We start from the raw sequence: 16,573 nt of genomic DNA on the forward strand, positions 1-16,573 counted from the left end.
GCTGGGCGGACATCGGTGCTCCTTGGCGGCGCCGCTGCGTTGCTTCTCCACCCCGGGCCTGCGCGTTCCCATCATCAGCACCGTTTCTCGCCTCGCCTTACCTTACCTTGAGGATACCTTACCACGATACTTACCTCACACAGTCACCATCCAAGGCATTCTCTCAGCTGCGTACCTCAATGAGTGATCCGACCTGACGCTACAGCGGACCTTCCAGTGATTGCCACCATGCTTCAGGGGCTGTGACGACTGATGCGTCACACAATGTTGCTGCGGACTGCGCCGTCAGCCAGGTACCTCAGAGCTGTCATTGTTAGTCGATCCAGTGGGCTGGATTGCACCGTTTCCACAGTTTCGCCGGCACGAGACCGCTGGGGAACACGGAGGCGCTGACGGCGACTGGAGGAAGCTCGTCTTGGCAACTGCTCACTTGTCGTTGCTTGCGCCGCTTCGAGTCTTAGTGCTTTCCCTTTCTTGTTCAATTTGGCCTGTCAGTCCCGTCACTCTGGCAGCCGGTCTCTTCTGTCTTCCAAGTTGGTGGCACTTGCCTGCGCAGTACCAGAGTAAAGTAGCCATCTTGAGGAAATGGAAATGGAATGGGAAGGAAACAGACAACCTGAACGAACAGTGTGCCTTCCCGTTGCTTGCAGCTGCATCGCAATCATGGAAGGCAGGAGCATCCGTGAAAGTATCAGGTACCTTTCCTTCCCGTCCCCTTTGGATTGCCGCATCTGCATCCACGGGCGTTGTTTTCGGTATACTCAGCCATCCCCCGCATCATCTTCAATTTGCTTCCTCTCGTCACGCCTTTCCCGTTTTGCCGTTTATCGTTTCTTCTGTCAAGCACAACCTTGACGTCTCGTTTCGTCCACAGCTGCAAGCCGCAAAAAAGCCAGGACTCCAGACACACCCCCATCGTGAACACATCTACTCCGTAACCTTGTCACCTATTCACTCCCCTGCGATTTGCCAAGCTTCCCGCCCACTTTGTCACTCCATATCCAGCATATCTTCGATCAAGGTATATGGCAAAGTACCTTACTTTACGTACCTGACCCAAAGTGCCTATCTCTACAAGGCACACCGCGCAGCTTTTGTTGATACCAGGTAACAGAAGATACCTCACATCCAATCCACTCTCTCCAATGCCCTCCATGCAAGTCCTCCTCCCACACTCTGCTCAACTGTTGCATTCCTTCGTTCCGTCACTAACAATTGTGGCCCTACTTTAGCTCATGACGGACACGGTACGAATACCTTACTGGCTCAATCTCCCCAGACAAAGTCCAAGACAGGAAGTCGCCCAACGGATGCGCTTCGGTCCTCACTTCTTCGGCCCATCCACTCGTCGTCCCGTTCGGTCGGAGCTATTTTCCCACCACCGTTCCGCGCCCGCGTTGCATCCCTCCACTCCTCCCACCCCAGTCCTCGGACAGTCAACGGGGGTCGCTGGGTGAGAGGTACCTCGTCCTCTCTCTCTCTCTCTCTCTCTCGTTCGTCCGTTGCGGAGATACGTCCAGATCTTCCAGTATCCCATCCATTATCCATCCATTATCCATCCATCCTCCTTCAGGTTTGGTCGTCTTTCCGGTACATACATCCTCGCTCCCCTCCCTTGGCACGCATTCCACCCGCCACAAAAGTATAACTTAACGCTGCCTCCTAGCACACACCTCTCTTACCCTTCCCTCTTCTTTTTCCCTTCTCTTCTTCATCACCACCCCCAAGCTCTGAGCTTGCCCGTTCTCTATTAACAGATTTCTTTCCAGATCAATATCTGCAGGGCTTTACCAAAAGCACCAACACACACCATCCAACCCCCCCAAGCGCGCGTTTTAAGCCGTTACCTACCGATATCCGATGGGAGAACCCGAAGCCGTCAGGCATGGTGAACACAACACAGCTGCCGCGGAAGTGAATCCCGAGCAGGACGAGCCGCCGTCTATACCGCGGCCCCCGCCCATTCCCAACCCGGTCCCTCAGCGACCTGCCCATTCGGTTCCTGTCACGGACATAGGTCTCCTCTGGCAAACCGACCTTGAAAATGGTCTCTCAAAGGCCGATGCTGCCGCCCGTCTTGAACGGGACGGGCCTAATCGTATCGAGGGCGCAAAGGGCCTATCCGTTTGGGAGATTGTCATGAGACAAATCTCCAACAGTCTGACCTTGGTTCTTGTCATTGTCATGATTCTGTCCTTTGCTATCCAAGATTACATTGAAGGAGGTGTCATCACCGCCGTTATCCTTCTTAACATCGTCGTGGGGTAAGTTACGTCGCCTGCCTTCACCCTGTTACTTCGCAGTGGCATATGTCTGCTTCCCCCTGGTTTCTCGTGCCTGGCCTACCGATTCTATGATTCTCTTGAGTTGTTGCAAAGCACGACTGGCCACTCACCTGGCTGCCGCCCCACGACTGGGTAGGGTGACTGCTGACCGCTCCTGTGGACCGCGCACTCAATGTACCCTGCTCGCGAGATTCTTGGCAAAGTGGCTCATCCTCTACCCCTGCCCCCGAGCCAACTCGGTCTCACACACCTTTCCTACCCAGCACTTGAGTCGCCAAGCATTCGTGGCTGACATCTTTCTAGCTTTGTCCAGGACTACAATGCCGAACAGACTATCCAGAGTTTGTACGCGCTGTCCGCCCCGACGTGCAAGGTCGTCCGTGACGGAATCGCGGAGACCATCAAAGCCGAGACTCTGGTCAAGGGTGATCTTGTCATGATCGCCGTCGGCGATGTCGTCCCAGCTGACCTTCGTCTTCTCGAGGGAATTAACCTCTCCATCGACGAGGCCCTACTCACCGGCGAGTCCCTGCCCATCAGCAAGCACCCCGAGGCACTCTTCGAGGAGGCTGATATTCCCCTCGGTGACCGCATCAACATGGTGTACTCGGCTACCACCGTCACTCGAGGACGCGCTCGCGGTATCGTCACCACCACTGGTATGGAAACCGAGGTGGGGAAGATCGCCATGATGCTTCGCACTACTCGTAAGAGAGACGAGAATGCCTCACTCCCCGCCCGCGCTCTCGCGCGTTTCAAGGCTGCCATGAAGAGCATCCTTGGTCTCGAGGGCACTCCTCTCCAGGTCAAGCTTAGCAAGTTTGCTCTTCTGCTGTTCGGTCTGGCTATCCTTCTGGCCATCATTGTCTTCGCGGTCAGCAAGTTCGACATTGACGACCAGGTTCTCATTTACGGTATCTGTGTCGGTGTCGCCGTCATTCCCGAGTCCCTTATCGCCGTCCTCACCATCACTATGGCTGTTGGTACCAAAGCAATGGCGTCTGGAAACGTCATTGTTCGCAAGCTCTCCTCTCTCGAAGCCGTTGGTGGTGTCACCAACATCTGCTCCGACAAGACAGGTACGCTCACGCAGGGACGAATGATTACCAGGAAGATCTGGCTGGCCGAAGATACGACCGCCATTATAGAGGGCACTACCGACCCCTATGACCCGACCAGCGGCAAAGTGCGTTGGCCTGGATCGACCGCATCAAGCTCGGGCTCTAGTGGAGCGTCGACTCCGACGGTTGAGAAGTCTGACGACACTATCATTTCCTCATCCTTCGGTGCCTTCCTCAAGGCTATTGCTCTGTGCAACAACTCCGCTGTTACCGATGGCAAGGCCTCGACCGATACTGAGTCTATGACCACCGCTACCGAGGTGCCGGTTTCGTGGACCGCCATTGGCGAGCCCACCGAGATTGCCCTTCAGGTTTTTGCTATGCGATATGGAAAGGGAAAGACAGACCTCATCTCGTCCGAAAAGACGAAGATGTTGTACGAGTTCCCCTTTGACTCCACCTGCAAGCTCATGAGTGTTGTCTACGAGTTCCCTGGCGCTCCCCGCCAGGTCTTCACCAAGGGTGCCGTCGAAGTCATGGTTGAGAGATTGGCCGAGTCGGACGACGTCAAGCAGAGGATCGCGGCCAAGGCTGACGAGCTAGCCTCAGAGGGTCTCAGAGTCCTCTGCGTTGCTCAACGATTCCTCGAAGATGCTGACAACGCTAGCGAGAGAAACGAAAAGGAGTGCAAGCTCCGTTTCCTCGGTCTTGCTGGCCTGTACGATCCCCCTCGTGTCGAGACTCTCGGAGCCGTCAAGAAGTGCAACACGGCTGGTATCTCAGTCCACATGGTTACTGGTGATCACATTAAGACTGCTACTGCCATTGCTCATGAGGTCGGTATCCTGCGTGGCGGCGAGCCGTCTACTGCAGTCATGGCCGCTGGACAATTCGACGCCATGACCGACGCCGAAGTTGACGCTCTTGAAGCCCTCCCTCTTGTGGTCGCTCGATGCAGCCCTATGACCAAGGTCAGAATGCTCGAGGCCATGCATCGTCGCAAGGCCTACTGCATCATGACTGGTGACGGTGTCAACGATTCGCCTGCTCTCAAGAAAGCCGATGTTGGTATTGCCATGGGCAAGAGAGGCAGTGACGTTTCCAAAGAGGCAGCGGACATGGTTCTTACCGATGACAACTTTGCTTCCATCGTTACCGCCATTAAGGAAGGTCGCCGTTTGTTTGACAACATCCAGAAGGTCTGTTTATCCACACATACACATTTCCTCGAGACACTTTTCTAACCAGGCTGTCAGTTCTTGCTCCATCTCTTGATCTCCAACATCTCCCAGGTCATTCTTCTCCTTATTGGTCTGTCCTTCAAGGACAGAAGTGGCACCTCCATATTCCCTCTATCCCCTTTGGAGATTCTGTGGGTCAACCTTATTACATCCTCATTCCTGGCTATCGGTCTTGGTCTGGAGGAGGCTCAACCCGATATCCTCCTGCGTGCACCTCACAGTCTACGCGTTGGTGTCTTCACCTGGGACTTGATCCGCGACAAGATGATCTACGGTTTCTTCATGGGCTCGCTCTGCTTGGCCGCGTTTACTTCCGTTGCGTACGGACCAGGCGCGGGCGATCTCGGCAGCCATTGCAACGACGGCTGGAACGAGACCTGTGATGTCGTCTTCAGGGCCCGGTCCACCGTTTACGCCACCTTGAGCTTCCTGCTCTTGGTCACTGCCTGGGAGGTCAAGCACTTCCAGCGCAGCTTGTTCAACATGAACCCTGAGTTGTGGACTGGCCCCACGGCTGTGTTCAAGACCATCTTCAAGAACCGTTTCTTGTTCTGGGCCGTCGCCGGCGGCTTCATCATGACTTTCCCCGTCATCTATCTCCCTGTTGTCAACCGCGCTGTCTTCAAGCACGGCATGATTACCTGGGAGTGGGGCATTGTCGTTGCCTGCTTGGTCGTCTATGTTGCTCTCATTGAAACCTGGAAGGCTGTAAAGCGTCATATGGGTCTCGGCATGATTGCACGCAGTCCCGAAGGACAGGTTTAGTCCGCGCGCTAGATTGAAGATGATTCTGCTGCAAAGCAGATGCCTCTGCGCAGGCTGTAGTCAAATGCGTGGGAAGTTTCCTGGTAATCGGTGCCTCGGTGCGGAGTATTGGCGGGATTAATATCGGATCCAACATCGGTAATGGGAATCAGGCAGAATGTGGCTATTCAACATGAGTCTGGCAGGCTTTCGGGCTTTGGTGATGCGTTCGCTTTCGTCACACTCTTTTAGTATCTTTTCTACAAGGCTTTGGCTGTCGAGGATTTACTCCAGCCCCAAATTGCCACGCAATAAAATGAACTCGATGTTTCGAGCTCAACACACACTCTAAATGTTCCCTTGCGTACTAATGTGCTGACGTTCAGTGAACCCTTGGTTCTCTGCATACTTTTCGACAAAACCTGCTTCTCTCCTCTCCTGCTCAACCTTCTTCTTATACTCAACCCAATCATCGCTCCTCGGAAATGGCACATTCGGCACCTCGGCCCCCCAAAACGCACAAAGCGGCTCCCACCCGTCTCCAAGTCTCAACTCGAGGAACTTACGCCCATCGGTCCTAAACGCCCTCAACTCCTCATGGTGCCTCTGAAAATACGCCTTTCCATTCTTTCCAAAGTCGTTGTCCCAGCAGACAGAGTGGTATGCGTTCGCCAACCCCTCCATTGGCGACTTTCGAAATTCATCCCGGTGGAGATGTGCGTGGATCAGCGTACCCCGCATCGAAGACGCCCAGGAGTCCAAGGAGCGGGTGGTGAGGATTATCGGGGTTGTAGGGTATGCTTCTGCAAGGGCGGTTGGGAAGAGGGAGGGGGGAAGTCGGAGACTGCTTCGTACGGGGAGAGGAGGGCGTCCCATTGGGATTTTGACCAGGGGTTTGGGGGGTTGGAGATGGGGAGGTTGTCGGTTATGGCGGTGATCCAGAGGTCTTGGTGGGTGTTTTTGGCGACTTCGCGCATGTGGTATACGGGGGCGATTTTGAGGATTGCGAGGGCGTCGGCGACGGCTGAGGAGTGTCAGAGGGGTTTTAGTCAACGGGGATGGTAGGTGAGAGGTACACTGTGTGCCTGTTCTGGGGAGACCCAGGACGAGGACTTTCATTTCAGACATGTTTGGCAAGTTGATCTTGTTGAGAGCGGACGAGACTACAATGATGTTGAGATGGGCGGGCACTCGTTTCGTGAATGAGCTGACCACAGCGATTTAAAGGAACTGAATACAACACTTCATTGCGGCTTCTGGGTTTGCAATAGTTTCTGCTACCTGACCTCGATAAGAGGATCGAATGAGTCCGAGATGTTCCGCAAGGCAAGATCACGGGGCTGGCTTGGATAGGAAGCTGACTCGGAGCGGGTCGGATCGGAGATGCTCTGAGGATCCGGGGCCCGGTCGCGGTTCCACTTTTACGGGATTGCGGCCGGCGTCATTCCCGATTTTGTCCGCTGGCAGATTACGTCACTCGAAAGAAGAGCCTCTACTGCAGGAAATTTGAGGACTTCTAAGCAAAGGATGAAGTATGATCTCTGCCGAAAGAATAGGCAGTCTTGAGGGGACGGCAGGGCCACCCGATGCTGGATGCTCGACTGGGTGCAGGGAACTTTGGCCGTTGCTTGTATAGAGCCTAGCATACGGATTGGAGTTCTTCGCGAAAGAAACGGCCGCCTGAGTATTCAGTGTAGTAAGCGTTGCCAGTGATTGAAGACGTGCGTAGACCAAGTACTTGTTTAGTTCAATTCATTTGTTGATTTTCAGTGGCCCCCCCCCGGGGGGGGGGGGGGGGGGGGGGGGGGGGGGGAGAAGGAGGGGGCGCAGGCGGGAAAAAGGAAGAAAAAAAGGAAACAAAAAGGCGGGCGGGCGCGAGACCCCCCGCCCCCCCCCGCACCGCCCACGGCCCCGGGGGGGGCGGGGGGGGGGGGGGGGGGGGGGGGCGGGGGAGGCGGGACGGGGGGGGGGGGGGCAGTATAAGTAGGTCCGTACGCAGTCTAAGAAGCGACAGAGCAGGCAACAAGCATGCGCGTGCAAGCATCAACAGCCTGGATGGAGCCTGCTCACTCATGGTTGTGATGGGCATAATCTCGATTGGTCAGCCTGGCTGGTATAAACAGTGAAAAGCGGACGACTAGCCAGCTAAGCCTTTACCAGTCGGCCGTTTTCCTTCTCTTGGTACCACCGCAACCAGAGTATTCAACTCCTAATACGTGCAAGAAGTAGGATAGTGTGGGTGGGTATATCGGAAAGAGCTCTTATTTTGGTCACACAGAACGAAAAATACAGGAACAGCTTACTACAGAGTGAGTTCAAATAGGCACATCTTTTCTACACCAAGCAATTCGAGATTTCAGTCCCAACGTCCCACCGTCTGGTTGATATCTCAAACGCCCCCTTTTATAGTGTTAAATTCCCGCAATTGACCATGTCTTGAGAATAAGAGATACCGATACCCAGACACCGAGTAACCAGAGGGCCATCAAATTCAATGCGAGTGACACGAAACGACTGCCATGACATCAATGAAGTGCTATACTTCTACCTCAACGCGAACTTGTAGTTGAGCTCATGTGTTCAGACATAAAGGGTGGCATCCAAATTCCGATCGGAACAAGTAAAGTGATGCTGGACAGTGCAGCTCAAGTGAGCAAACACCAGTCAGTTGCGGTCTTCCACCCCAAGACAATTTCATGTGAGTCTGTCAAAGAAGCTCCAAGTTTAATTAAGATAGAAGAGTTGGCATATTCTTATACTTAGGGCGGCTGATACCTCCACGGGAATTCAGTTTGTTCTACAGCATTTACCTACCAAAGTTACCCTGTACATCACAAAATGGCAATATTAGGGATCTACTAATATCAGGGACCATTCATCTTCAAGTTCTTTCAAGTAGACTCTCCGAGCACGGATCTCAAACTGAGGGTTCGCCCCTCCATCAGCTAACTTTACCCCTTTCGTCATCCGCTCATCGCGATTTGCCTTTCAGTCCTGCAGGCTGCGTTCATCTTTACTCACCAACACAAACTCTACCACCGAACTTCGCCCAATGCCGGAACACTCTGCAAAGTAAAATCCCCCAGGGGTCCGTCTGGAAGCGCAGGAAATCTTTCTCAATTGGAGTGGGCATGGTTTGGAGTTTGGAGTTTGTCGATTGACGGGTTGAGTTCCCTGCGAGATAGGTCCTTTCCACGCCATCGACATGGCGTTAGACTAGATCACCTTATCTTTGCAAAGCGCGACTGGAAACATTCCAATATTGCGTCGCTGTAGGACCATTACCGAAGTACATCTTATATTATCAAAAAGAAGGAAAAGACCATGTGGTGATCTGGGGGCTTGGCTGCTTATATCTACTCATTGCTTCCATTCGCTAACAGCCACACCGATCACCCATTCCGTGGAGCAATGTACCGAGGCATACTTTGCCACTGATAAACGTGTAATAAACCAGTTTCTCCCCAACCAGAAAGTATCGGAGAATAAGCTCCTTCGATGAAGAGCGAATCGCATTCGAAATGTATGTCGTGAGGTCAAAGCAGATGTCCCGTCACCTACCTATGTCTTCAACCTTCTCCACAATGGAAGCCACAAATAATAGTTTCATTCCACGAAAACCACCTGCCGAATACCCTAGAACTCCGCTCGTACCTCTGGAGAAGTTTTCGACTTCAAAGCGCGATGGGGATTTGTTGATATCAGGACCACTTGTTTGGACGTCTGATCTGGCCAGTGAGAAGACAAGCTCCAAATATCCATTCTGGGCAATACTCGGCTTAAGAAAAAATCAAGAGGACAAGAGAATCAGCAGAACTTTCTTGATCAGGCAAGAAGATTGTGAGATGATGCAGCTCAGAAACCCCCCTGCAGAGTCAAACATTTTGGGCAACTGGGGACCGGATTACCAAGGGTCCGGACCTTTGAGACCATGAGCTATACCGGACTATTAGGACAGTGGCCTTTCAGACCGAGAAGGTTCTGGTGGAATCGGATGTGACGAATCCGCGGTCCAAGCCAACCAGCCTCGGTGATTCGCCATTCTTAACCCAGGCTCGTGAACCAGCCAAATAGGGGGCACAGCGCGCCGCCGTACCCTGTTTGACAACATCGGACATCGAACGAGGGCTGGACATCGAGTGAGAGGTGCCAGCTACCTCGCACGCATCCCCTCCCGTTCCGAAGACCACCTGGTGGTCCACGATCACTTGGCCCCTGGCATCCACAAATCCTGTTGCCATCCGACGAACTGACCTGGGGGAAGGACCAGTTGATGCCACCACCATGACAATGACAGATTCAGTCATTCATATCCATGTCGGGATAACCCATCCTCAGCCACCCCCGTCCCAGAAACAAATTTGGTGACAGGGTTGCAGCTTCAGAGTCCTAGCCAGGCGCGGCTATGCGCCTGGCACGGACCTCTGCAGAGGAAACCTGCGGCGAAGTGACATATGGCAGACATTTGTCAACTGTGTCACTGTCTCGGATGGGGCACAGGATGCTGAGTCGAATCCGAATGCGCGGCTTTTGATTGCTTGGCACTGGCCGGGATCGTTGACACAGTTATTGGGACATTGGGCGCTAAGACGTCGTGGAGGCTCTCATCGAGACGTGAACGCACGATGACACTCAGTGCTGCACTAGCGGCTGCCAAACAGGAGACAAAGTGTCTCTGTAAGATGCCTGTCTAGCGCTACTCCGCCTTGCTAGGCACTAGAGGCAATTGACACACATAACGCTAACATGTTATGTGCAGGCGGAACACCCCGAGGTGCTGCTGCGTGCTAGCCTTCCCGCACCAGTTACCTGAAGTTCTGCAGGAGTGAAGTCAACTCAGTCTGCGCCACTGATTAGTCTGCTGAATACTTGAACCATTAAGTAAGCTTATTGCGTTAGTTTGGAGAGAACATGCGGGCCGAGAGGTGCGACAGTGTGCAGTACGTTTGCCAAGACCGCGAGCCTGATATCGAAACCCAGCTCTCAGTGTTACCTCGGAGCCATCATAGCTGTCGAGCAGAAACATTTGACACGACATCTTGACAAATTTAGGGGAAAGAAAGTAATGATTTGTGCCATCTGAAATGCTTCCGTAGGTATCGCAGCTTCCCGCGATCGCAGTGTGGTCTAGGCGGTGCGATTCATGAACGCACACACCATGGGAAATGAACAGCACCGCTGCCGGAGGATGAAAATAGAAGGGATCACCCTTTTCAGGTTCAGGGTCGCCATGCAGACTGAATGTGAAAGCCCACCACTTTTTGCCCGGGTCGAGAGACTGACGCTTCTAGTGGGGGTCCGTGAATCCACATTTCGTTTCGTCTGACCGTGAAAGCCGTGATCTTTGGTCGACGACCGAACCACGCTGCATGGCGTGCCGTCTGCGCGCGTTTCAAGGGTTCATCCTCGGCCGTGACTACACTCAGCCGGATGAGGCTTCCGCGGCGCCAATTGCAACAGCTTAGGCGAGTACTGACAGATTCTGACGATGGTTACTGTGAGAGAAGTCGGTTTTGCGTACCGCAAGTCTAGGTACTGAGGATACAGGCTGATGAGCCGTATGGTATTCGATGCTTCTTGGGCTGAGACTACAATGGCTCGGATGAAGTCTCTGTGACGGGAATGCAAAGACCAAGTTGACTCGTCGTCAATGTCCAGAAGCTGGTATATTAAGACGGTGGATTTCCAGGTCTAGGTCAGATTTTCCTTCCATCTCATCAACATCCAGAAATCTCAGCTTACAACGATATTCCAACACTTTCCTAAATAACTTTCATCCTTCGCGTCAATCAGACCAAGCCTTCGCTTACCGAATACCAATCAAAATGCACTTCACCAACGTCTTCGTCCAGGCCCTGCTTGCCGGCTCCGCCGTTGCAGCTCCCGCTTCTCTCGCCAGCAAGCGTCAACTTCAGCCCATCCAGGCTGCCTTGACCAACGTCCAGGACTCTCTCACCGGGCTCGACACCGCTGTCAAGGTACGAGAAGATGACTCGAACATGATTCAGTGACCGAAGCTAACCCGCTCTTGCGTAGGCTCTCAACGCCGCGGATCCCAACACCGCCGCCAACCTGCTTGATGCTTCCAACAAGGTCCAGACCTCGCTGAAGCAAGGTACCACGCAGATTCAGGGCGCCCAGGAGCTTTCCCTCACCGATGCCCTCACCCTCCAGCAGTCTGCCGGTGGCTTGACCACCGCTGTCCAGACCTCTGTTGATGACTTGGTCGCCAAGAAGCCCGAGCTTGACAAGCTTGGCGCCACTTCCATTGCCGTTGACCAGCTCAAGCAACAGAAGGCGACTGCCGGTGACTTCAGCAGTGCCATCGTTTCCAAGGTCCCCGCGATCGGCCAGGGTATTGCTCAGCAGTCTGTTGACCAGGTTACTCAGTCCCTGGACGGTGGTATTCAGAAGCTCGGCGGTGATGCCGCCGGTGGTGCCGCCGGTGGTGCCGCGCCTGCTGCCCCCGCTGCCCCTGCCGCTCCCGCCGCCCCTGCTGGCGCACAAGAGCAATTCCACGCGGAGGTCATGGCCTAAGCAGCGGTTATTCTGAGGAGAAAGATGGTACAGGATCCAATCATGGAGATCTGATGATTATATGAAGATTTTTAGCGAGTTTCCTTTTGTGTAGTGTATTGATAGGTGAAGACAGAATGGTTAGCTGAGCTGCCGGAGCAGCTGCGCTGCATAGTGTGTACTGTTCAATTGAAGCCGATTTCTCACATTGGTGTTGCCTTTTTAGAGGGAACCTTAAGATTTGACTCTGGCCAAGGGTCTTTGACAGATCCCATCACCTTTCGTCTGGTGCCAGTGCCTGCGAGAAAGTGACAGTGAAGATCACCCAGACTCGCTCAAGGTATCCAACATTCGGAAGTATTGGCCCGAGCTAAATGAGTTGCTGATCGGACCCTTTTGAGAATGAAATCTTCGAACACGGTCCATGTCAAAGACGATTTCCACCATCAACGCGGCTGTCATTGACAATGAAAAATTAGGGTTGATCGGTATTGCAGTCCTGATCGTTACCAATATATTTCCAACAAGGCTTGCAGAACTAGGTGGGAAGTTTTCGTTGAGTTGCATAGCGACATCGAGGCCATCCTGTTTGTTCCAATTAGGTAATATGCGGCATGCTCGAGGCCAGTCTTGCAAGGCGCCTTCGTTGTCCAGTGCCGCTTCGAGATAGATACCGATGTAACTGCCATCGTCACCACCAGAACCCGGTACTCTAAAGATAAGCAGGCTACGACCCTTTCTATCACTAATTCTCTGGTCAAGCATGGCCATCAGACTCGTATATTCATGCAGTGCCTCGGGGGGATCTACTGCGTGAAGACGATAGCCGGAAAAGCCACGCGGAAATGTGATGAAGCAAGAGACCTTGTTGAATGTTCCTTCTGTTTGCTTGAGAGGCTCAAAACCCCGTCTCCAAAGGCGTTCCCGGTTCTCCTCGTCAAGCATGCAGATCATGATGTTCGTTGATTCTTCGGGTATGAATTCTGAAGACAAATCATCAGGAGGCGAGGCGTTTCCTTCATGCCATTGAAGAAGGGTCTTCATCGAAGCCGAACTGAGCGATATCCACGGTGCAGGCAGAGATACGCGAGTAAACTGGCGCCGGTAATCGTTATTGTGAGATGACAAAGGTATGCAAACGGCGCTCCTAGCATGCTGCTCCTCAATCCTCGTGGTGCAGTTCAAAACGCCCAGAACGAAGTCAGGCGACAATGTCTGGATCAGGGGCAAAGATATTGAAAGACCGGCATTAGTCATTGCGTAAAATGGCGGCGTCATTGCCGTTGGCGCTGCCAGACGGAACCAGCGGATGATATCTGTTGACTTAGAGAAGAGCGCAGGTGAATTGGCCAAGGGTGCCGTCATAGACTGGGTGGGTATGTCGTAGACGAAGATGCTCTGGTCATCAGAGACCCTGATTATCTCCTCTTGAAGCCTCAGGAAAGCCTTGCCGCCCTCTCCGTAGAGAAGCGGCATGTTGACACCGAAGAGACCGAGGAGACAGTACGCTTGATCTTCGAGGCGAGTTGTAACACGGCTAGCGGCCCAAGACATGATTGCGGCAACACTGAAGTCGGAAGGGGATGCATGGCCTAAGAGACATTCTTTATTAATTCCGGTTGCTTTGTATATTGCGTCAACCAAACTGTGCTTTCCTCCAATGAATCTCCAATCCTGATCGTAGAACAAAATGCGGCGGGGAGCAATAAGTTCTTGCAAAGTCCAGCCACGAGTAAACCATTTGCTGTTTAGAAGCTGGATCTCCAGGTCGCTCCAAATGGTTGTGTCTGGAAATGATACGTCGGCCAAATAAACGTAACAAAACGCTGCTTCTTGGTACCAGGCAAACATAGAGTTGATAGCTTCCGATAACTCGGCGGAGCTGCGCTTGTCGATGCAGTTGGTGTCTACCCAAGCATGGGTGTATCCGTCCTGCGAGGCTAGCTGGCAGAACGATTCGATCTTGAGAAAGCCCTTCTTTTCTTTCCTAGTCTCAAGGTGGTCCCATTCTTGGAACGATACTTCTCCGTCCTCCCAGGTGTGGGAAAGAATGGCATACGGTGGGGTGCGAGCACGGTCAAAAAACTCCTCGAGCTCCAATGTCGCCGTGTTGATCAGATGCATGATGGGCTAGATTGGGAGCACTCATAAGAACAGCTCACATCTAGATAACGAGAAGGCCACCATGAGATCCACGGTGAGAAGGTGAGGTGTCACAAGTGAGGTGTGTTTGGGATGAGGGGTATCCCAGGCATCCATCAGTTGGGAGAGCCTGATCACTTGGAAGCTATGGTGAGATGACTAAGCGGCAAGAACATGTTTATCTTATCTTTTGGAAAGTCCTTATCTTCTATTTGGGCAGTGCTTTCATCGCATGATGCCAATTGTACTCGAAGGAAGCATCAGCCAACGTCCCTTTCCGTGTGTTGACGGCCACCTCCGCTGTGAATCGGGCAAATTCCCAAGATTGACCTTCCAGAGCCGGTACGACCGACCTGATCGTGTCTGAAAAACTCTCACGTGCCTAAGTTGGACGAACATGGAAGCTTCTCAGTTTTGCCACAGGATTCATTCTGACATCATCCCTGAATCCCCGGCGGAGCCTCTGCTCCTAGCCCCCCCGAATGTCACCACCCAACATCTCTCGTCCAACAAATGAAGCCTTAGATCCTTCTATCTACCTTTGTTAGTTGTGGATCCTCGTCAGTTAGCCTGTACGATCAGTATGACTTTCCGTTGGAAGTCCCGGAAAGTCATGATCGTCTCCCTCTGGGGTCTTGGCGACGTGATGTCTTGCTATCTGTTTTGATTTACTGCTTGACTATCCTCATGGAATCTATGATGGCCATCTTTTCTTCGCAAAACCTTTCTTCACAGGCGTTGTATTCTGTTTCAGTTTAGTAGATGTCTACGATCTCCCTGGCTTCTGATAGTGATGGACGAGAAAGCAGCTCCTGGGGCCGACAGCCCCCCTGGTCCGAGGCATCCGCGCGCCCGTGATGCCAACGTTGAACATCACCATGCTCATCAGTATGACCCTACCGCATTTGGTCGTCATAGTTTACAGATCAGTCAGGCTTCACAACCTGCTTCGGAGTTTCAGCCTAAAAGTCAACGACAGTATGGGATCGTTCCTAGCACAAGAGATGGAGACGTGCTCGATGAGAAGAGGCCACAACCACAGAATCCGCCAGACATCGACACATTCCGCCGCCCGGCCTCAGCACCACACAACCAACCATCATCCCCACGATCTCCAAAGAAACACACCACCAGACCAAGCCATGACTTTGACCGTCGCTACGACGGCCCCTTCAGCCGGCCAAGCCTCGCCATGACCCGGCGAAGCTCGCTCTCAGCCACACGGCCGTCAACGGACCCAAACACATCCCACACCGGCGAAGCCCCCGGCACGGCCGGTGATCCTCCCCGAACCCTCCCGGCCTTCCATCCAACTCCCCCACCACTAAACTACACCCTCCGCACCCGAAAGACAGCAATCGCTTTGTTCTGGACCCTCATCCTCTTCGACTCCATCGCCATGCCGATAGCCCTCTACTTTGGCCTTTGGTACGGGGTTGGCCCGGGGACTAACACCCCCACGGAAAAGAAGGAGAAACTCTCTCCCAACGCCGTCTTCTCCATTGTCACCGCTGCCGTGGGTGGCGCCAGCATTGTAGAGTACTTTTTGCGCTTCTGGCGACTTTGGCGCAAGGGAAGTAAGTGTCGTGTCATCGGGGCGCATAGGTGGTACCTCGACTGGTTTCACTGGAACTTTTCGTTTGCGTGGATCATCATCATGATTGAACTCATCGTGTAAGTGTCCACCCCCCTCGCATCAATCTCATAGTTACCTCAAGTCACACATTATTGACACCATCCAAGAGGCACCGTCCCAAGAAACCCCCCAATCCGCCTCCTCTCCATGCCCGTCCCAACAATGCTCCTCGTCTTCGGCACCCAACTCCTCCTAATCGACGCCCTCCGCGCCCTCCACATCCCCTCCCCTCTCCGCATCTCCTCCGTGCCCCGCAGAGCCCAGCTCCGACCAGGCATCTACTCCCTCATCGAAGACGTCTGCGCTGTCGACGGGTCCGGCGGCACGGACTTCCGCGTTGCGCTCGATAGGCGTTACGAGGCGAGCCACGTCTTTCGCGCGATGCTGAGGCGGTTGGGTGTGTTTTGGGCTGTTGGCGCTGAGGGCTGTGCTGTGCTTTGTACGGCGCTGATTTTCGGCTTAAGGAGCGGGGAGGCGGCGTATGTTGTTGGGTGGTCGGTACCGTTTGTGTGGGCTGGTGTCTGGACGGTTGCGACGTTTTGGTATGTGCAGAGAGAGTTGAGGCGAGAGGCAGAGGCTTGGAGTAAGGAGGTCGCAAGGAAGGGGGTCGTAGGGTCCATGTCCATGGCGTCGGTTTGAAAGGACTGAGGTTCACGTAGACATGTAATGAGGCACCACAAATCACGTACACGAAGAGTGACAAATTACAGATGCTTGGAGATTTATCTTGATATTTTTGCTCTCGTCCATGTCTATGCTTCCATGGGGACCTCCCCTCATCAACCCAAAACGCCTCGTTCACGACCAAAGTCCTCTGAGACGCCGTTTTCTTCCCCTCCCAGCAATACATACATGCAAAGGTCTATTCCTCGAGACCATCTCGAAAGAGAACCATATAATACAGAAAAGGAAAGCAATCGTCCAATTACACAAGGTGCCGCCCTTCTA

General features: G+C 53.3%; 7 protein-coding genes across 7 annotated transcripts; 3 read left to right on the top strand and 4 right to left on the bottom strand.

The window, feature by feature from the left end:
- Positions 1 to 1,860: 1,860 nt before the first annotated feature.
- On the top strand, positions 1,861 to 5,352 carry CLUP02_11487 (potassium/sodium efflux P-type ATPase; the record flags this gene model as incomplete). Its single annotated transcript, XM_049290455.1, has 3 exons — positions 1,861 to 2,264; positions 2,589 to 4,545; positions 4,603 to 5,352. The coding sequence occupies 3 exons, from the start codon at positions 1,861 to 1,863 to the stop codon at positions 5,350 to 5,352; spliced, it is 3,111 nt and encodes a 1,036-aa protein (XP_049147600.1).
- A 327-nt stretch (positions 5,353 to 5,679) lies between these two features.
- CLUP02_11488 (uncharacterized protein) lies at positions 5,680 to 6,207 on the bottom strand (the record flags this gene model as incomplete). The annotated part of the gene is made up of 1 exon (XM_049290456.1): positions 5,680 to 6,207. The coding sequence occupies one exon, from the start codon at positions 6,205 to 6,207 to the stop codon at positions 5,680 to 5,682; it is 528 nt and encodes a 175-aa protein (XP_049147601.1).
- Positions 6,208 to 8,447: 2,240 nt separating this feature from the next.
- CLUP02_11489 (uncharacterized protein) lies at positions 8,448 to 9,093 on the bottom strand (the record flags this gene model as incomplete). Its single annotated transcript, XM_049290457.1, has 2 exons — positions 8,448 to 8,519; positions 8,986 to 9,093. The coding sequence occupies 2 exons, from the start codon at positions 9,091 to 9,093 to the stop codon at positions 8,448 to 8,450; spliced, it is 180 nt and encodes a 59-aa protein (XP_049147602.1).
- Positions 9,094 to 9,808: 715 nt separating this feature from the next.
- CLUP02_11490 (uncharacterized protein) lies at positions 9,809 to 11,108 on the bottom strand (the record flags this gene model as incomplete). Its single annotated transcript, XM_049290458.1, has 6 exons — positions 9,809 to 9,981; positions 10,078 to 10,140; positions 10,243 to 10,618; positions 10,659 to 10,747; positions 10,809 to 10,992; positions 11,103 to 11,108. The coding sequence occupies 6 exons, from the start codon at positions 11,106 to 11,108 to the stop codon at positions 9,809 to 9,811; spliced, it is 891 nt and encodes a 296-aa protein (XP_049147603.1).
- On the top strand, positions 10,959 to 11,868 carry CLUP02_11491 (uncharacterized protein; the record flags this gene model as incomplete). The annotated part of the gene is made up of 2 exons (XM_049290459.1): positions 10,959 to 11,309; positions 11,368 to 11,868. Coding segments are annotated over 2 exons (852 nt in total), but the record flags the coding sequence as incomplete, so codon positions are not given.
- Positions 11,869 to 12,168: 300 nt separating this feature from the next.
- Positions 12,169 to 13,971, bottom strand: CLUP02_11492 (HET domain-containing protein; the record flags this gene model as incomplete). Its single annotated transcript, XM_049290460.1, has 1 exon — positions 12,169 to 13,971. The coding sequence occupies one exon, from the start codon at positions 13,969 to 13,971 to the stop codon at positions 12,169 to 12,171; it is 1,803 nt and encodes a 600-aa protein (XP_049147605.1).
- Positions 13,972 to 14,782: 811 nt separating this feature from the next.
- Positions 14,783 to 16,264, top strand: CLUP02_11493 (uncharacterized protein; the record flags this gene model as incomplete). Its single annotated transcript, XM_049290461.1, has 2 exons — positions 14,783 to 15,663; positions 15,733 to 16,264. The coding sequence occupies 2 exons, from the start codon at positions 14,783 to 14,785 to the stop codon at positions 16,262 to 16,264; spliced, it is 1,413 nt and encodes a 470-aa protein (XP_049147606.1).
- Between the last annotated feature and the right edge of the window lie 309 nt (positions 16,265 to 16,573).

This window comes from Colletotrichum lupini, chromosome 6 (assembly GCF_023278565.1).
Source record: "Colletotrichum lupini chromosome 6, complete sequence".
NCBI classification, from domain to species: domain Eukaryota; kingdom Fungi; phylum Ascomycota; class Sordariomycetes; order Glomerellales; family Glomerellaceae; genus Colletotrichum; species Colletotrichum lupini.